The following is a 16,880-nucleotide window of genomic DNA, read 5'->3' on the forward strand; positions in this document are numbered from 1 at the left end:
TATGAATAGCCACATGCAAGCTGTCCTATTGACAGCTCTTGTTTATGATAAAGCCATCTCCTGCTGGTGTGAATGCGAGGGATGATCTGCTTTGCAATGGCATATAGCCCTTGATGTGTCTGTGTATTCAATTGTTTTCTTAACCAGAACTATAAGGCCTATAGCATACATGTAGTAATTTGTGCAAGGCATTGTCTTGTGAACCTCTGCCAAGATCATTCAAAACTTTAGCCCTGGGGTTAAGATTGTCCCTGCTTTGGTATGGAGGGGTTTCATATAATTTCCTTGTATAAATTGTAAAGTGTAAACTTAATGTAATATAATAGTGTTAAACGGCAAGTGTTAGAGCTTAGATATTATGCGTAAGTCATTTTCCAGTGAGGGTTCATAAAAGTTGTTCAAATTATAGCTCTTAGGGTCATGAATGGTACTACAACAGGATTTTTATATGAATATATAAAATATAAAGCAAAAATCTTACAAACATCCTGTTTCAAATTAGTCAGCTATGAAATTAAGACTACAAATACTTTGTACTTGTCACTCTTTTGACATGCCTAATAATTTTGACCCTGACCCATATTCAGTTTTCACTTTTATTTATCATTTTTTTCATGCAATGACTTGCATATCTGAACATTTTTTCCTACTTTGTTTCACTCAACAATAGATAAAATATTTACATAAGGTTAATCATATTGGGTAGAAAAGATAACAATTCAGTAATTGTCTTGTGCATTGTGCAATATTATATTGAATACATAACATATATTATACATCCATCTTACTAAATACTTTCAAAATAAACTTACACACACATAATCAGGGGCGCACCTTGGTTTATTTTGAGTATACGCCAATTACAGTCCCTTGGGCCAAAGTTTCCTATTTGCATGAAGTCTGACGTGAAGAAAGCTTTTATTAAATAATTTTAAAAAAAGTTATTTACCATTAGGAAAACAAAATATAGCCAGATACCTCTATTGTAATCAAGACGGTTAACTTTTTTTTCTTTTTCTATTTTTTTTCAATATACCTAGACATGAGATTGTCATCAGAAACCATTGTGCACGGTACACATTCCAAATATACTACATTTAATACGTGTATTATTGTATACAGTAATGCACCTGGGTTACCGAGGATGACATGAGATATAATCAAGGAAAATATTGCTATGCAACGTATTTACAATTAGAAAAACAAAACATAGGCTATATGTTACATAGCCACAATTAGAAAAACAAAACATAGGCTATATGTTACATAGCCATATATCTCTATTCTAATCAAGATGTTTTTAACATCATTTTTGTTCAATTTTTTTTATTATTTTTTTATTTCAACATACCTAAACATGAGATATAATGAAGGAACAAGGAAAATATCGCTTTTAAAACGATCTGTATGGCCATAAAACAAACACAACAGATTAAATGTTTAAGTGTACCAATAATCTATAGCATCAAAACCACACCTTAAATATATTGATACGCGATCACTAAGGTCCATAAAAAACAATAATTTTAGAAGTGCATTATGTTAATATTAGAGAATAATTGTTTTTGACAATTTTTCCTCAATTTTACTCTTTTAAAATTCATCCGATATATTTTAGTTATACTATTACGCAGTTAAAATTAATGCCTTACTATTCTGGCAGAAATTCAAGTCAAAACCTTTAAAGAAAAAAGAAAAATAACATACAGGATTTTGTATCGCATACAAATATTTACAAATGAACAGGAAAATTTCTGTTTATTTAAAGCAAGAGTGGAAACATATTATAGTTTTGTAAAAAGTTCAAAATGAGAAAAAAAGAACATTCTCTCACATGGTTTACTTTGTTCTTATTGTAATTTTATCTCTGTTCTGTATGTATATATAAATAAGACTATTATAAAATACATAAAAAATGTCATTGTTTACAGAAATATGCAATTCATTTCTATAGTCGATGAAATTTGTTTAAATGGCTTTGTTTAGTGATATATATAGGCTTACACGTATTCCTTTGTACTACAAAAGTTCCAGACAAACATAAAGTTCAGTGAGGTTTATAAGCATTAAGATTAATAAAATCCGCATAGGGTGGTATAAATTTAATTTTTATGGTAATTCAAAATAACAATAAAAATTTATTATTTATATAAAAAAGGAAATACACAATATTGAAAATTTCTCGCTAAAATTTCTTCGCATGTTCTTTTCTTTTACATGTATGTGCTTTACTCGCCTTTGATTGTATGAAGGGGCGTCCGTGGCCGAGTGGTTAAGGTCGTTGACTTCAAACCACTTGCCCCTCACCGCTGTGGGTTCGAATCCCGACAGGTACTTTGGATTCTTTCATGTGAGGAAGCTATCCAGCTAGCTTACGGAACGTCGGTGGTTCTACTCAGGTGCCCGTTCGTGCCTAGAATAATGCACGGAAGGGCACCTGAGGTCTTCCTCCACCAGTAAAGCTGGAACATCGCGATATGACCTATACTGTGTCGATGTGACGTAAAACCCCCCAAAAAAAAAATTGTATGAACATATATTTGACAAAGGTTACATTGTAAGCATACCTATTTTAATTTCTCGAAACTCATTAAATAAGCCCATGCGTATTGGCGTATCGGCAGGTACGCCACTGATAATTATTTCAACTAAAGTGTATGCATCTACATGTATATGTGATTAAATCTTTTATTAAGATTAAAAAAAAACAACAGTAAAATTAGGTTGTTTTCATAACCTTATGGTTGTTTCTTGAAAGAGTTGTAACATAGAAATGTCTCTGTAATTTAACATGCATGAATATTGTACATAAACAGAATGAATATTGGACATAAACAGAATAAAATATACCAGCATTTGGCCATAATTTCATGCATGCCCACATACTTTCAATAAAATACACTGATAAAAATTTCTTTCATTCTATGTATTCTGTATACATTTAAATCCCATGACAATAAACAACAATTTTCAATCATATAGTTTGTATTACTTAGAAAATATATGCTACAACAGTCCAGGTCTAGCACATGGAATATGTGGAATCAATATTACAAGTATTAAGTAAAAAATAATACAAGATATACATAAAATGATGATAAGACACATATTACATACACTTCATACAAGTTTAAAAGTAATTTATATAAGTAAAGTTTTCAGAAAAGAAAACAGCAAAAAGATTGCAGGAGAGACATAAGAAATTAAAATATAATATTAATCTGCATGTTGTTTTTAACATCAAAACCCTGAAGAATAATTAAATGAAGTCAAAAAGTATTAAGAACATTAAATTTGTCATTCTTGCATAGATCAAGTGAGATAATAAAAAGATAAACTCTGAGTTAAATTGAAAACCAATTGTTTTTGCACAATTTTTAGCCTAGTTTGAGAGAAAAGTATTGAAACACCTTTCATTTGTTTGGTCATTTTGCACAATAATAATGATTATTCTGGGAAAACAGAGTGAGGAAATTATGTGAAATTATTTTGCTTAGGTTTGCTTAAGTGATAAGTATCGACCGACATCAAATGTTACACAAATCTCATGAAAAAAGTCTAATAGCTTGATGTTGAAAAAAAAAAACAAAAAAAAAAACAACAGTGGGGTAACAAATCCTTTTAAACAATAATCAAAATTATTTCTTTATTATCATATACATGGGTACAAGTTTTCAGGCATGTGCCTGAACTTCAGGTTTCTTATACTCATGAAAGCTCTCTTTCTATGTAAACCAATTAAAATATTGCAAAAAAAAAGTCAGGGTTTTCTAACATTTTGAACTTGTATCCATGCATATAACAAATCAAATGTTTATAGCTAAATGAATAAAACAGGCGGATGGGCTGGGAAACATAATTATGCTATTTGTATGCAAAAAAAAAGCAGAGACTTTAAATGAAGAAATAAACTCTTAAAATGATTATGAAAAGTATATAATACTATACATGCAAGAAAATATGTACATTTACTGAATACAATACTTGAACCTTAAAGGCTGATATTTGATACTTTTAACTAGATGATTTACTTAAACCTGTGATAAAGGTATCTAGATATATATGATAATTGTGTTTTACATTTCACATTGCCAAGCAATTTACCTACAGTTTTATTTGACTTTGATCTAATATTGTAACATAATTTATTATTATGCCCCCACTTCGAAGAAGAGGGGGTATATTGCTTTGCACTTGTCGGTCCGTCCCGTCCGTCGGTCCGTAGACCAAATGGTTTCCGAGTGATAACTAAAGAACCCTTAGGCCTAGGAACTTCAAACTTGGTATGGTGATTGGTCATGACCAGTAGAAGACCCCTATTGATTTTGGTGTCAAGGGGTCAAAGGTCAAGGTCACATTGACCTTGTATGTTAAAACGGTTTCAGATCAATAACTAAAGAACGCTTAGGCCTAGGATCTTCAAACTTGATATTGTGATTGGTCATGACCAGTAGATGACCCCTATTGATTTTGGGGTCAAGGGGTCAAAGGTCAAGGTCACATTGACCTTGTAGGTAAAAACAGTTTCCGATCAATAACTTCAGAACCCTCAGGCCTAGGAACTTCAAACTTGGTATGGTGATTGGTCATGACCAGCAGATGACCCCTATTTATTTTGGGGTTAAGGGGTCAAAGGTCAAGGTCATATGACCTTGTAGGTAAAAACAGTTTCCGATCAATAACTAAAGAACACTTAGGCCTAGGAACTTCAAACTTGGTATGATGATTGGTCATGACCAATAGATGACCCCTATTGATTTAGGGGTCAAGGGTCAAAGGTCAAGGTCACATTGACCTTGTAGGTAAAAACGGTTTCCTATCAATAACTAAAAAACCCTTAGGCCTAGAGACTTCAAACTTGGTAAGATGATTGGTCATGACCAGCAGATGACCCCTATTGATATTGGGGTCAAGGGGTCAAAGGTCAAGGTCACATTGACCTTGTAGGTAAAAACGGTTTCTGATCAATAACTAAAGAACGCTTAGGCCTAGGAATTTCAAACTTTGTATGATGATTGGTCATGACCAGCATATGACTCCTATTGATTTTGGGGTCAAAGGTCAAGGTCACATTGACCTTTAAGGTAAAAACGGTTTCCTATCAATAACTAAAAAAGGCTGAGGCCTAGGTACTTCAAACTTGGTATGATGATTGGTCATGACCAGCAGATGACCCCTATTGATTTTGGGGTCAAGGGGTCAAGGTCACATTTACCTTGTAGATAAAAATGGTTTCTGATCAATAACTAAAGAACCCTTAGGCCTAGGAACTTCAAACTTTGTATGATGATTGGTCATGACCAGTAGATGACCCCTATTGATTTTGGGGTCAAGGGGTCAATGTCATAGTGACCTTGTACTGTTTCTGACCAATAACTCAACAACTCAAGTGGCCTTGGTTGATATTTTTATGTGCTTTTGGTATACACATTTGAAGGTCTTATGTAATATAACAACTTGGCTGTCATTAATGAGGCCTATGTGATTCATAAAATTTATGTATATATTATTTGGTAAGATTTTTAATAACTTTAATTGCTGCACACAACCTATGGGGTCACAATAATTATTACCTTGTGACTAGTCATGACCAGTAGATACTAGATAACCCTTATTAATTGCTTGTTCATTGGGTCAGAAGTCATGCATAATAACCTGATCACATGACAAATTGGCTGCCGATAGGGGGCATACATGTTTTACAAACATATCTTGTTTCTAATATGTTCAAGCAAATGATAAACTATTTTGTTCCTGCTATTTTTAGTTTTACACAATATGGCTGCATTGCATTTCACATATGCAGTCTTGGTAACTTCACATCTACCATTCGTAGATGTTGAATTCAATAAGATTTTATACAGATGTTGGTTTCCATACATTAATTGTTAAGCTGATCAGATATTGTAGACTTCAATGTTGTTTTTTCTGGATCTGCATACATACATTTTAGACATTTGTTGATTACAACATACTGAAACAATTGCCCCTTTTCCATTGTCAGCTTTTATGACCTCTCCTATCAGCTCACCATCACATGTAAACTGTAAAACATTATTGGAGTTATATCCTGATACCAGCACACTACCTGCTTCAGTGACATAACAACAAGAAGCAAAGTCTAAATTTTCACCATTAAATCTTGTTATAACCTTGCCATTGCTGTCCAGTACTGTTAGCCCACGATGCCCATCAGCAACATAAATCCGTGTAGCATCTTTACTGACGCCTAGACCATTTATCTGTATCAAAGGTGTAGTAAAAAGGAAGGATGCCAAAAATGATTTCCTTACTCTGAACTCATTGAAGATTTTTAGCTTTCTTCCAGACAATGTATAGATATGTACATGTGTTCTTGACACATATAAATTATCGTTGATGTATGCAAGGCCATAACATTCAAAATCAATGTTAATCTTGTTTGTTGTGCTCATTTGTCCTTCTACAAAAATGAAATGAACTTCTTTCTCATGATGGTAAAGTTACTGCTACTTGAATTGCATTGATTGAACACACTTGCAATGGTGCTCCAGGTAGAGGGTAGTCAGTGATGGTATAGTTGTTACTGTGGAACCGTTTAAGCTTGTTCTTGTATCTTAAAGCTAGAATTATTGTACCATCCTTCAGACAGCATGGATTTATGAAGTCAGTTGCTACTTCCTGTGGTGTATCTGTTACACAAATTGATTGTTTCCCTTTAATCTGAAATAAAGTACCAGGAGTTTTTGGAAGTGTGCCAAGGGATTTATATTGTTCTAGCAGTGTAAGAATTGCTTTTTCAGGTTGAAACTGTATGTCATCCCCAGTACTCTTTCTTTTGTTATCTTCTATACATATGTTGGCAACATTTGCAGCATCTTCCCCAATCTTCACATGAACAAACACTTCAGCTTGATTTGTGTTTGGAGATGCTAATTTATCATTAGCTAAGGTAACCCTGGCCATATTATCTTTTAGCTTTTTCAGATTGTCTTCAATCTTGTCTTCAAGGTGTTTAACCTTATCTTCTATCTCATCTATAGAATTTTTTTCCATTTTGTCAAGTTGGCCATTAATTTCTTGTCGAAATTTTCTGATATGGGCCAGTAACTTGGCCTTTCTTTTCAGCAGCCTCTGCTTATCTTGTTTGAAGTTGGTAACTTGTTCTGCAAGGGTCTTTGATATTTCTTTTAGTTTTGTTTGAATTTCTGTTGAGGCTGATTGATAAGTGTTATTTTGGATAAATTCTGGAATGTAGCAAATATCCTGGCATGACCTGAAAACATTCAGAATGTTCATCTATATATACAATAGGAAGGATGGATTTTATTTTTCCCCCACCAAACAAAGTTTAAGGGTGTATATATCTTATTGTTGGTTGGTTGTATAGTTTCATGATGATTAGTGAACTAGAGTAATGAATAAGATATTTTAATCAGACTTGTTATATAGCAAGCTTATATGGAGACCTCAGTTTGGACTGCTTTTAGACGATAACTATAATGAAGAATAAGATTATGATCAAACATATAGCAAGCTTTTGTGTAGACATTGTTTGAGATTGCTTTTGGGGCCCCTAGGGTCATGGTCACTTTAGAAAAAAATTTAAAATGGTTTCCTGACATTTACTAGATTAGTAATGAGATACTATTAATTATCAAACTTTTCTCTATTTGGTGCTATTTAGCTGTTGAGGATAGCTTTAAGGACCCCCTAGGGTTAAGGTCACTGTAATCAAAAATAGAAAAATGATTTCTTGTCAATTTCTAGAGTTAGGAATCAAACTTGTAAATAGCAAGCTTATTTGGAGACCGCACTTTGGATTGTTTTTGTTATCCAGATGGTTCTGTTTTACCAGGCAACGAATTATAATTATTTTCTGTACATAGAGGAAACATTATAAATTAAATTTGGTTTCAGGCAACTTATATTCCTTGTAATGGCAGGTAGCTTAAGAAGAGCTGTAGTTTTATCTTATGTTTTGAACTTTGAAAACTCACCATAAAGTGACTGATTATTTGTTAAAATTTACCTGTGATCAACTGCCATACATGTAGAGCAGCCAACATTATCATGGTTCTGACAGTACATATCAATGTGTTTATGACTGTGTCTGTCACATCTCTCTGCTGGTGCCCTCAACAGACCTTTACTGATTCTTGAAGTAACAAGAGATTTATCCAACACCTTGTGACCAGCACACACTGGCACTTGACTGTGAACTTGGACACATTTTTTACAGAAATAATCTTGGCAGTCCACACAGAATTTTACACCTTCGGTGTTTTTGTCTTTATTTTTACAGATTTTACATAGTACATCAAACACTTCATCAGAAAGAATATCCGTATTCATCCACCCACCTGTAGCCATTTTGTTTATTATTTTGTTCAAACAAAGTTAGTTTGTTGATCTTTACAACACAAAAAGAAAGAGACATACATTGTCTTTGTTTTGTATCACGATTTTAAACATGATAACTTCCTGTTACATAGTTTGTCCAGTTTACTGTTCAAATGTTTCTTTAACTGCTCATGTACTGTTGAAGGTTATTTATTTCGAAACTGTAAATATAGCATGGATCAGTGCACTCCAGAAAAGGTAAGTTATGTGTGTATGGGTAGTACTGTAATAAGACTGTAATACTTATTGGCCATACTACTGACAGTGTGATATTGTAGTGTACTGGTAGCACACTGGTCTATCAACTATACAGGTGCGGGTTCAAATCCCAGAATTTCCATTTTTTTCAAAAATATATTTTCTCAATACACAGGTATTCAATTGAGATTTTGGGCTTACAACGAAAATCATCTATTTATTGCGAGAACGCGAATGAGTCCTGGGCTGTTTTCGTCAGGGTCTTTTAAATATAATTGAATTTTCTTTGAAAGACCTTGTTTTCATTGGTCATCTCAAACAATTTTATTAGGTGCGCTGTATATTACCACAACAGTGTGTGCTGAAACATTTGGGATTAGCTTTTGATTAAGCCACTTGGTGAACACCTCGCCATCCATTTCTCCATGGTAATCACCTATTGAGGTACTCTCTTGGCACTGGAGATGAACACACCAGCTCCAGCGCGACTGAGAGTGCCACAGAGGTTTAATGCATTGTTTGAATTGTTAAATTGAATAGAATTATAACTTATTAAAATGCTTTAGCATTCTTGTGAATAAAAATATGGCATTATATATACATGTATAATAATTGAAAATACAAAATAAATAAAATAGAAAGTAAAAAAAAATAATAAAATACAAAAGGCCTGATAAAAGTATTACCCCTTGTGGGATTTGAACTTACGACCTTCTGCATGCAAAACAAGCAATATAACCACTGCATAATCATGCCAGATAATATTTTATCACCTGTTTTCCTGGTAATCAGTTTTCGTGTATGGCTTTTTCCTGCCACCCCTATGTACTTTTAAATTTAAAATTTCCAATTCTGGATCATATTTGAATCAACAGTAATTATAAACCTTATTTTTGTTTTTTGATGAAAAATGATCAGAACAACTTTGTAAAATAGGAGGAAAAAGTTTAATGGATGTCCCTCTATAAGGCCAGCATTAAAGTTATCTTTGTTTCCGCTCCCATGACCCATGCAAGTAGGGTAATGTAGGTTGGTAGATAAAATAATTTTTTTATCTAAAACTATTTTTTTCTATAAAAAATTACAGCATTTTTAAAAATAATTGTAAATGCATCTGTTTTTAAAGCAAATAGTTTTCAACATTATCCCAGTTTGTATACCTATAATTCAAAAACATAAGACTGATAGGAAGATGTGATTCTCATTGACACTTCAGTCTTTAGTAATAAAAAAAAATTCCTTGGCAATAAAAGTTTTTGGTAGCTATGATTTTTGTTGGAGGTAGCTGGAGGGGAAACAAACAATATTTTATTTAAGGGCCTTATTCTATTGGTTAAAATATTGTATTGATCACTTAAATTTATAGTTAAAGCAAAGTTTTGTATAGATTCAATGAATATTATTGTATGAAATCTATCAATAGTAACAAATTATATGAATCTTAAAATTCAGCCTTCAAATAAAAAAAAGTTATCTGAAATGAATATTTTGCTTCCATTAAATGGATATACATGTACAAATTAGCCATTTTGCCAATCAGTAAATCTGCTAAATTCTGGTAGCAAGTGCTTGTGATGTCATCAGTCAACTTGTCTATATTGGTTCAGTTGAGAACAAGGCTGCATTAAAGGGGCCTCCGTGGCCGAGTGGTTAAGGTCGCTTACTTGAGATCACAGGTCCCTCACCGCTGTAGGTTCGATCCTCACTCGGGTCGAAATCTTTCATGTGAGGAAGCCATCCAGCTGGCTTACGGAAGGTCGGTGGTTCTACCCAGGTGCCCGCTCGTGCCTGAAATAATGCCCGAAGGGGCACCTGGGGTCTTCCTCTACCAATAAAGCTGGAAAAAAATCTCGGCGGGACGCTCTAGGATGGCCCAACTTGAGTGTACGGTCGCCCATATGGGCTTTCCGGCGGCGACCTTAAATAAACGCATAAAAAAAAAAGAAAAAAAAAAGGCTGCATTGTATAACATTAATTGATAGTAAGGACATTTATATACCATCTAATAAGGTAAATCATGTTAGGGAAAAGATAACAAAATTGAAAATACTGTTTATGAATTGTCTTGTGTATTGTGTAATATTGTGTCAAATTCATTGTTTATTTTATATATATAAATTCAATTAAATACTTTCATAATAAACATACATACATTAAATAGGATTGGTCTATATCGGATGGGATATTTTATGTAAATTAATATAAAAAAAAGGTAATATAAGTAGATTTCTTAAGAGTTATAACATTACAAGTTTCTGTAATTTAACACACATGAATATTGTACGTAAACAGAATTAAATGTTCTGGAACAAAATAAAATGCTACTATTTTCAGTAAGTTTTGTGAGAGTAGATTTTATTAATTGACCTATCAAGAAACCGATTGCTGTAGAGAAAAATAAACATAATAAACACAATAATATATTTTGTGTATACAGTCTTCATTGTAGAATAAATGGAAAAATTATCAATAAATCATTTGTTACATGTAAATTGATTTATGAATAATAAATATTTCTTTATCATTTGACAATTTTAAATCAACATCAAACAAAATGAAAAAGTAAACAAAACAGGCTTGAAAAATGTAATGTTTGTCATTTCTTCACAATGCAAAGACTTTGAATGAAGAAAAAAAATTAAAAATCTTATAATGACTATAAATAGTATAAAATACTTTACATGCATGGGTAATCTATGTATAAACTGAATACAATATTTCAACCTTAAAGACTGATAGTGATACTAAAAGTACATGATTAACTTTAACCTTTGATAGATATATCCAGATATGATATGAGATAATTATTGTTTTGTTTCACATTGCTAAAATATTTACCTACAGTTTGATTTGACATTGATCCAATATTGTAAGATAATTTATTCATAAATATGTACAAGCAAATCATTAACTACTTTTGTTCCAGCTATTGTTAGTACTTTACAATTTGGCGGCTTTGCATTTCACAAACACAAGTTTTGTTCTTTTCACATTTTCATGTTTGTAGATTCTAAACAGAACATTCTTTCAATTACATTCTTACAGAAGGTAGTTTGCAGACATTTATTTAACTGATCAGATATCATACACTTCAATGTTATTGTTGGACTCTCTTATACATACATTTTAGACATTTGTTGATTACAACATACTGAAACAATTTCCCCTTTTTCACTGTCAGCTTTTATGACCTCTCCCAGTAGCTCACCATCACATGTAAACTGTAAAACATTATTGGAGGAATATCCTGATACCAACACACTTCCTACTTCAGTGACATGACAACAATTAGCCCTCTGTAATTTTTTACCATTAAATTTTGTAATAACTGTGCCTTTGTTGTCCAGTACTATCAACCCACAATCCCTATCAGCAACATAAATCCTTGTAGCATCTTTACTGACAGCTAGACTGGTTATATTACACAGTTGATTCCTTACAGGTGAGAGTAATGATCTTCTGAGAATTATTCTGAGCTGACTTAGCTTCATTCCAGACAAATTATAGATATACACATTTGTGGTATGGTCTGATACATATAGATTATCATTTGTGTATGCAAGACCAACACATTCAAAATCAGTGTTAATCTTGTTTGTTGTGGTCATTTGTCCTTCAACAGAAATGAAATGAACTTCTTTCTGTGATGGTAAAGTTACTGCTACTTGTGTTGTATTGATTGAACACACTTGCCAGGGTGCTGCCGGTAGACAGTAGTCTGTGACAGTATAGTTGTTATTGTAGAACCGTTTAAGCTTCTTGTATTCTCTGTCAGCTAGAATTCTTGTACCATCCTTCAGGCAGCATGTACTAATAAAATTACTGACTTCTTTATCAAACATCGCTGTAATACAATATGATTCTTTCCCTTTGATCTGAAATAAAGTATCAGGTGTCTTAGTAGCTTCTTTTGTGAGTGTACCAAAGGCATAGCGTTTAAGTTGTGTGAGAATTGTTATATCAGGTTGAAACTTTATGTCATCTCCAGTGCTCTTGCTTTTGTTATCTTCTATAAATTTGTCTGCAACATCAGCTGCATCTTCACCAATCTTTACATGAACAAACACTTCAGCTTGATTTGTGTTTGGTGAAGCTAATTTATCATTAGCAGAGGTTACCTTAGCCATATTAGCTTGTAGCTTTTTGAGATTGTCTTCAATCTTGTCTTCAAGCTGTTTAACCATATTTTCTAGCTGATCTACAAAATCTCTCTCCAGCTTGTCAAGTTGGTCATTAATTTGTTGTCTATATTTTCTAATATCATCCAGTAACTCTGCCTTTCTTTTAAGCAGCCTTTGGTTATCTTGTTTGAAGTTGGCAATTTGTTCTGCAAGGGTCTTTGATATTTCCTTAAGTTTTGTTTGAATTTCTGTTAAGGCTGATTGGTAAGTGTTATTTTGGATAAATTCTGGAATGTAGACTGTATCTGGGCATGACCTGAAAACAAATTCAGATTGTTCATCTATATATACAATAGGAAGGATTGATTTTATTCCCCCCCCCACCAAACAAAGTTTAAGGGTGTATATGGTCACAGTAATCAAAAGTATAAAAATGATTTCTTGTCAATTTGTAGAGTTAGGAATGAGATATTGTAATCAAACTTAGTAAATAGCAAGTCTAAAGTCGAGGCCACGCTTTGGATTGTTTTTGTTATCCAGATGGTTCTGTTTTACAAGGCAATAAATAATAATTATTTTCTGTACATAGAGGAAACATTATAAATTAAATTTGGTTTCATACCACTAAAATTTATTGTTATGACAGGTGGAGTATGAATTCTCTTTAGTGATAGCTGTAGTTTTCTTTAACATAGCTTTTATGTTTTGAAACTATAAAACTCACCATAATGTGTAAAATTGAAAATATTTACCTGTGATCAACTGCCATACATGTAGAACAGCCAACACGATCATGATTCTGACAGTACATATCAATGTGTTTATGACTGTGTCTGTCACATCTCTCTTCTGGTGCCCTCGGCTGACCTTTGCTGATTCTTGATGTAACTTGAGATTTATCCAAGACCCTGTGACCAGCACACAAAGGCACTTGACTGTGAACTTGGACACATTCTATACAAAAATAATCTTTGCAGTCTACACAGAATTTTACACCTTCTGTGTTTTTACCTTTATTTTTACAGATTGTACATAGCACATCAAATGTTTCATCAGAAAGTTTATTAGTATTTATCTGTCCACCGGTAGCCATCTTGAAGATAAACTTGTTGATCTACAGCACAAAAAGATTTACATTGACCTTGTTTTGTATCACAATCAATTTTAAACACATAAATATACTGTCACATATTCTCTCCAAGACTTTACTGTTCAAGTGTTTCCTAAACTTCTTATATAATGATAAACCTCATTTTTACTTTTTTATGAATAATGATCTTTCCCACTTGAAAGGTATGTGGAAAAAGTTCAATCAATTTATGGCTAAGAATGTATTGCTTAAATAATTATATAATTATCTTTACACTCTTTATAATTGTATTGAATCTTTGAGAATTTTGTTTATGTCCCGGATTGAATATAATATTGACTACAGTTAGAGCAAAGTTTGTATAGACACTTTGAAAGTTATTGTTGTGAAATCTATGAATAAAAAGAAATTCCTGATAGGACATACAGGCATGTTTTTTAATGGTTGACAAAAAGATATGGCTTTTGTTGAAATGACAAAACATAGTAATTTTTAGCTCACCTGTCACAAAGTGACAGGGTGAGCTTTTGTGATCGCTTTTCGTCCGACGTCCGTCCGTCCGTCGTCCGTAAACTTTTACTTTAAATGACATCTCCTCATAAACCACTAAGCCAATTTCATCCAAACTTCACAGGAATGTTCCTTTGGTGGTCACCTTTAAAAATTGTTCAAAGAATTTAATTCCATGCAGAACTCTGGTTGCCATGGCAACCAAAAGAAAAAACTTTAAATATCTTCTTTTAAAAAACCATAAGAGCTAGAGCTTAGATATTTGGCATGAAACATCTTCTAGTGAGTGTCTACCAAGTTTGTTCAAATAAAAGCCCTAGGGTCAAAATTTGCCCCGCCCCGGGGGGTCATTGATTTTCCCTATATGCATTTAGTAAAAACTTTAAAAATCTTCTTTTAAAGAACTCAAAGAGCTATGGCTAAGATATTTAGCATGAAACATGTTCTAATAGGTGTCTACCAAGTTTGTTCAAATAAAAGCCCTGGGGTCAAAATTGGCACCGCCCCGGGGTTCATTGATTTTCCTTATAATTATGTGTATAGCAAAAACTTAAAAAATCTTCTTTGAAAAAACCCAAATAACTAGAGTTAAGATATTAAGCATGAAACATCTTTTAGTGAGTGTCTACAAAGTTTGTTCAAATAAAAGACCTGGGGTCAAAATTGGCCCCGCCCCAGGGGGTCATTGATTTTCCTTATATGTGTATAGCAAAAACTTAAAATCTTCTTTGAAAAAACCCAAATAGCTAGAGTTTAGATATTAAGCATGAAACATCTTCTAGTTAGTGTCTACAAAGTTTGTTCAAATAAAAGCCCTGGGGTCAAAACTGGCCCGGCCCCAGGGGTGTCCTGGTTTTTAACTATATGTGTATAGTAAAAACTTAAAAAAAATCTTTTTTTAAAAAGCCCAATGAGCTAGAGCTTAGATGTTTAGCATGAAACATCTTGTTAGTCCCCTACCGGTTTACCGGAGGGGACTTTAGGTTTACCCTCTGTCCGTCAGTCCGTCCGTCCGTCAGTCAGTCCGTCCACAAAACTGGATCCCGCGATAACGTAAAAAGTACTGAAAATATTTTTATGAAACTTGATATATGGATAGATGGCAGTATGGAGATTATGCACATCTTTTTGTTTTCTTCCTATGTTGAAAATTCTGGTTGCTATGGCAACAAATAGTCTGAAAATATGGCAAATTTAACACATAAACTGGATCCAGTGATAACTCAAAAAGTACTGAAAATATTTTTATGAAACTTGAAATATGGGTAGATGGCAGTCTGGAGATTATGCACATCTTTTTCTTTTCTTCCTATGTTGAAAATTCTGGTTGCTATGGCAACAAATAGCCTGAATTTCAAGAATTCTGATTTAAATTTTTCAGCTTTTTCACTATATGTTCTTTATTTCTTAAGGTGTTTACTTCAAACTTTAAATTTAAGTTTCTGGTCATCAACCACATCATATGTGACAAGGTTTATAACTCTAGCACAAAAATTATCAGTATTACCTCCCTTGAACTTAGATTTTTTAGGGGAAAAAAATGTTGTCTTTTTTAAATAACTTCTTTATTTCCTAATGTATCTACTTCAAACTTCATATATATGTTTCTTATTATCACTCAACATTTTTGAGAAGGTTAAATACTCTAGCAAGACTATTTCCAGAATTATGTCCCCCTTGAACTTAGATTTTTTTTGAGAAACTGGTATTTGCACTCCAACTTCTTCATTCCTTATAGGATTTACTTTAAAATCCCGCATCGTAATAATATGACAAGGTTGTATAAACATAATTTCCTTACTAGGCATGGAAACTTAACACATTACTGTGATATAGACAAACTTAGAACTCAAAAGATTTAAGTTCATTCATGTCATTCATTCACTGGTAAAATTGAATGGCAAATGGCCCATCAGAATGTTGCTGGGGTTCTAACCGGTAGGGGACTTATGGATTGCTTGCAATACTATGATAATTGCTTGTTTAATCAATGATATCTTTCATATTTGGTAGGTAGATACCTTAAATGGTTCAATATCAACATAAAATTTTGCCTTATTTCGGAATAACTGTACTTAAAATGGCCAGAGCATGTAGTGTTACCCTGTTCCATCATTCCGTCCTTCCATCATTCTATTATTACGACATCATCAGTTTCTGTTCATCATCTTGGTTACGGTTGCACATAGAGGAATTATTCACCTTTTTCGTGCATTAACAGCCCTTATCCTATGAGCTCAGGATTTAACTTCTGCAGATGTTGATGCACAAAAAGGTGTATTAGAGTCATCCTTGTGTAAAGGTATATGACTGATTTGGTGATTCTACAATATGTTTCCCTGATTTGGTGATTCTATGATATGTTTCCATTATGCTCACTAATGTAAGTGTATGAGGTCATAACCTATTCCATTATGTAACTTCTATGAAACCAACTTGCATGCAAAACCAAAACTTTACAAGTAAAGGTGATGCCTTTTGTGTACAACACCGCTCCCTATTCTTCAAAATATTGGGCTAAATAAAGTGCTCCCATGGTTTTATCCATAAATGCATTTTTCTCTGTGAATGTTACACCA

At 33.1% G+C, this 16,880-nt stretch overlaps 2 protein-coding genes across 2 annotated transcripts; both read right to left on the bottom strand.

The window, feature by feature from the left end:
- Positions 1-726: 726 nt before the first annotated feature.
- On the bottom strand, positions 727-8,541 carry LOC132721085 (uncharacterized). Its single transcript, XM_060705334.1, has 2 exons — positions 8,012-8,541; positions 727-7,255 (listed from the first exon to the last, which is right to left on the bottom strand). Exons 1-2 carry the CDS (start codon positions 8,350-8,352, stop codon positions 6,469-6,471), a joined length of 1,128 nt encoding a protein of 375 aa, XP_060561317.1. The 5' UTR covers positions 8,353-8,541; the 3' UTR covers positions 727-6,468.
- Positions 8,542-11,693: 3,152 nt separating this feature from the next.
- Positions 11,694-14,999, bottom strand: LOC132721088 (E3 ubiquitin-protein ligase Midline-1-like). The gene is made up of 2 exons (XM_060705337.1): positions 13,454-14,999; positions 11,694-13,017 (listed from the first exon to the last, which is right to left on the bottom strand). Exons 1-2 carry the CDS (start codon positions 13,792-13,794, stop codon positions 11,694-11,696), a joined length of 1,665 nt encoding a protein of 554 aa, XP_060561320.1. The 5' UTR covers positions 13,795-14,999.
- Between the last annotated feature and the right edge of the window lie 1,881 nt (positions 15,000-16,880).

Source organism: Ruditapes philippinarum, unplaced genomic scaffold (assembly GCF_026571515.1).
Source record: "Ruditapes philippinarum isolate M1 unplaced genomic scaffold, ASM2657151v2 ctg6813_1_1_1_1, whole genome shotgun sequence".
NCBI classification, from domain to species: Eukaryota; Metazoa; Mollusca; class Bivalvia; order Venerida; family Veneridae; genus Ruditapes; species Ruditapes philippinarum.

Bases quoted from the DNA above. Each gene is read 5' to 3' on its own strand.
- LOC132721085 (XM_060705334.1), bottom strand. From the start codon at position 8,352: ATGGCTACAGGTGGGTGGATGAATACGGATATTCTTTCTGATGAAGTG. The intron at 7,256-8,011 runs GTAAATTTTAAC...GAATGTTTTCAG, and splicing joins TGTATGGCAGTTGATCACAG to GTCATGCCAGGATATTTGCT.
- LOC132721088 (XM_060705337.1), bottom strand. From the start codon at position 13,794: ATGGCTACCGGTGGACAGATAAATACTAATAAACTTTCTGATGAAACA. The intron at 13,018-13,453 runs GTAAATATTTTC...ATTTGTTTTCAG, and splicing joins TGTATGGCAGTTGATCACAG to GTCATGCCCAGATACAGTCT.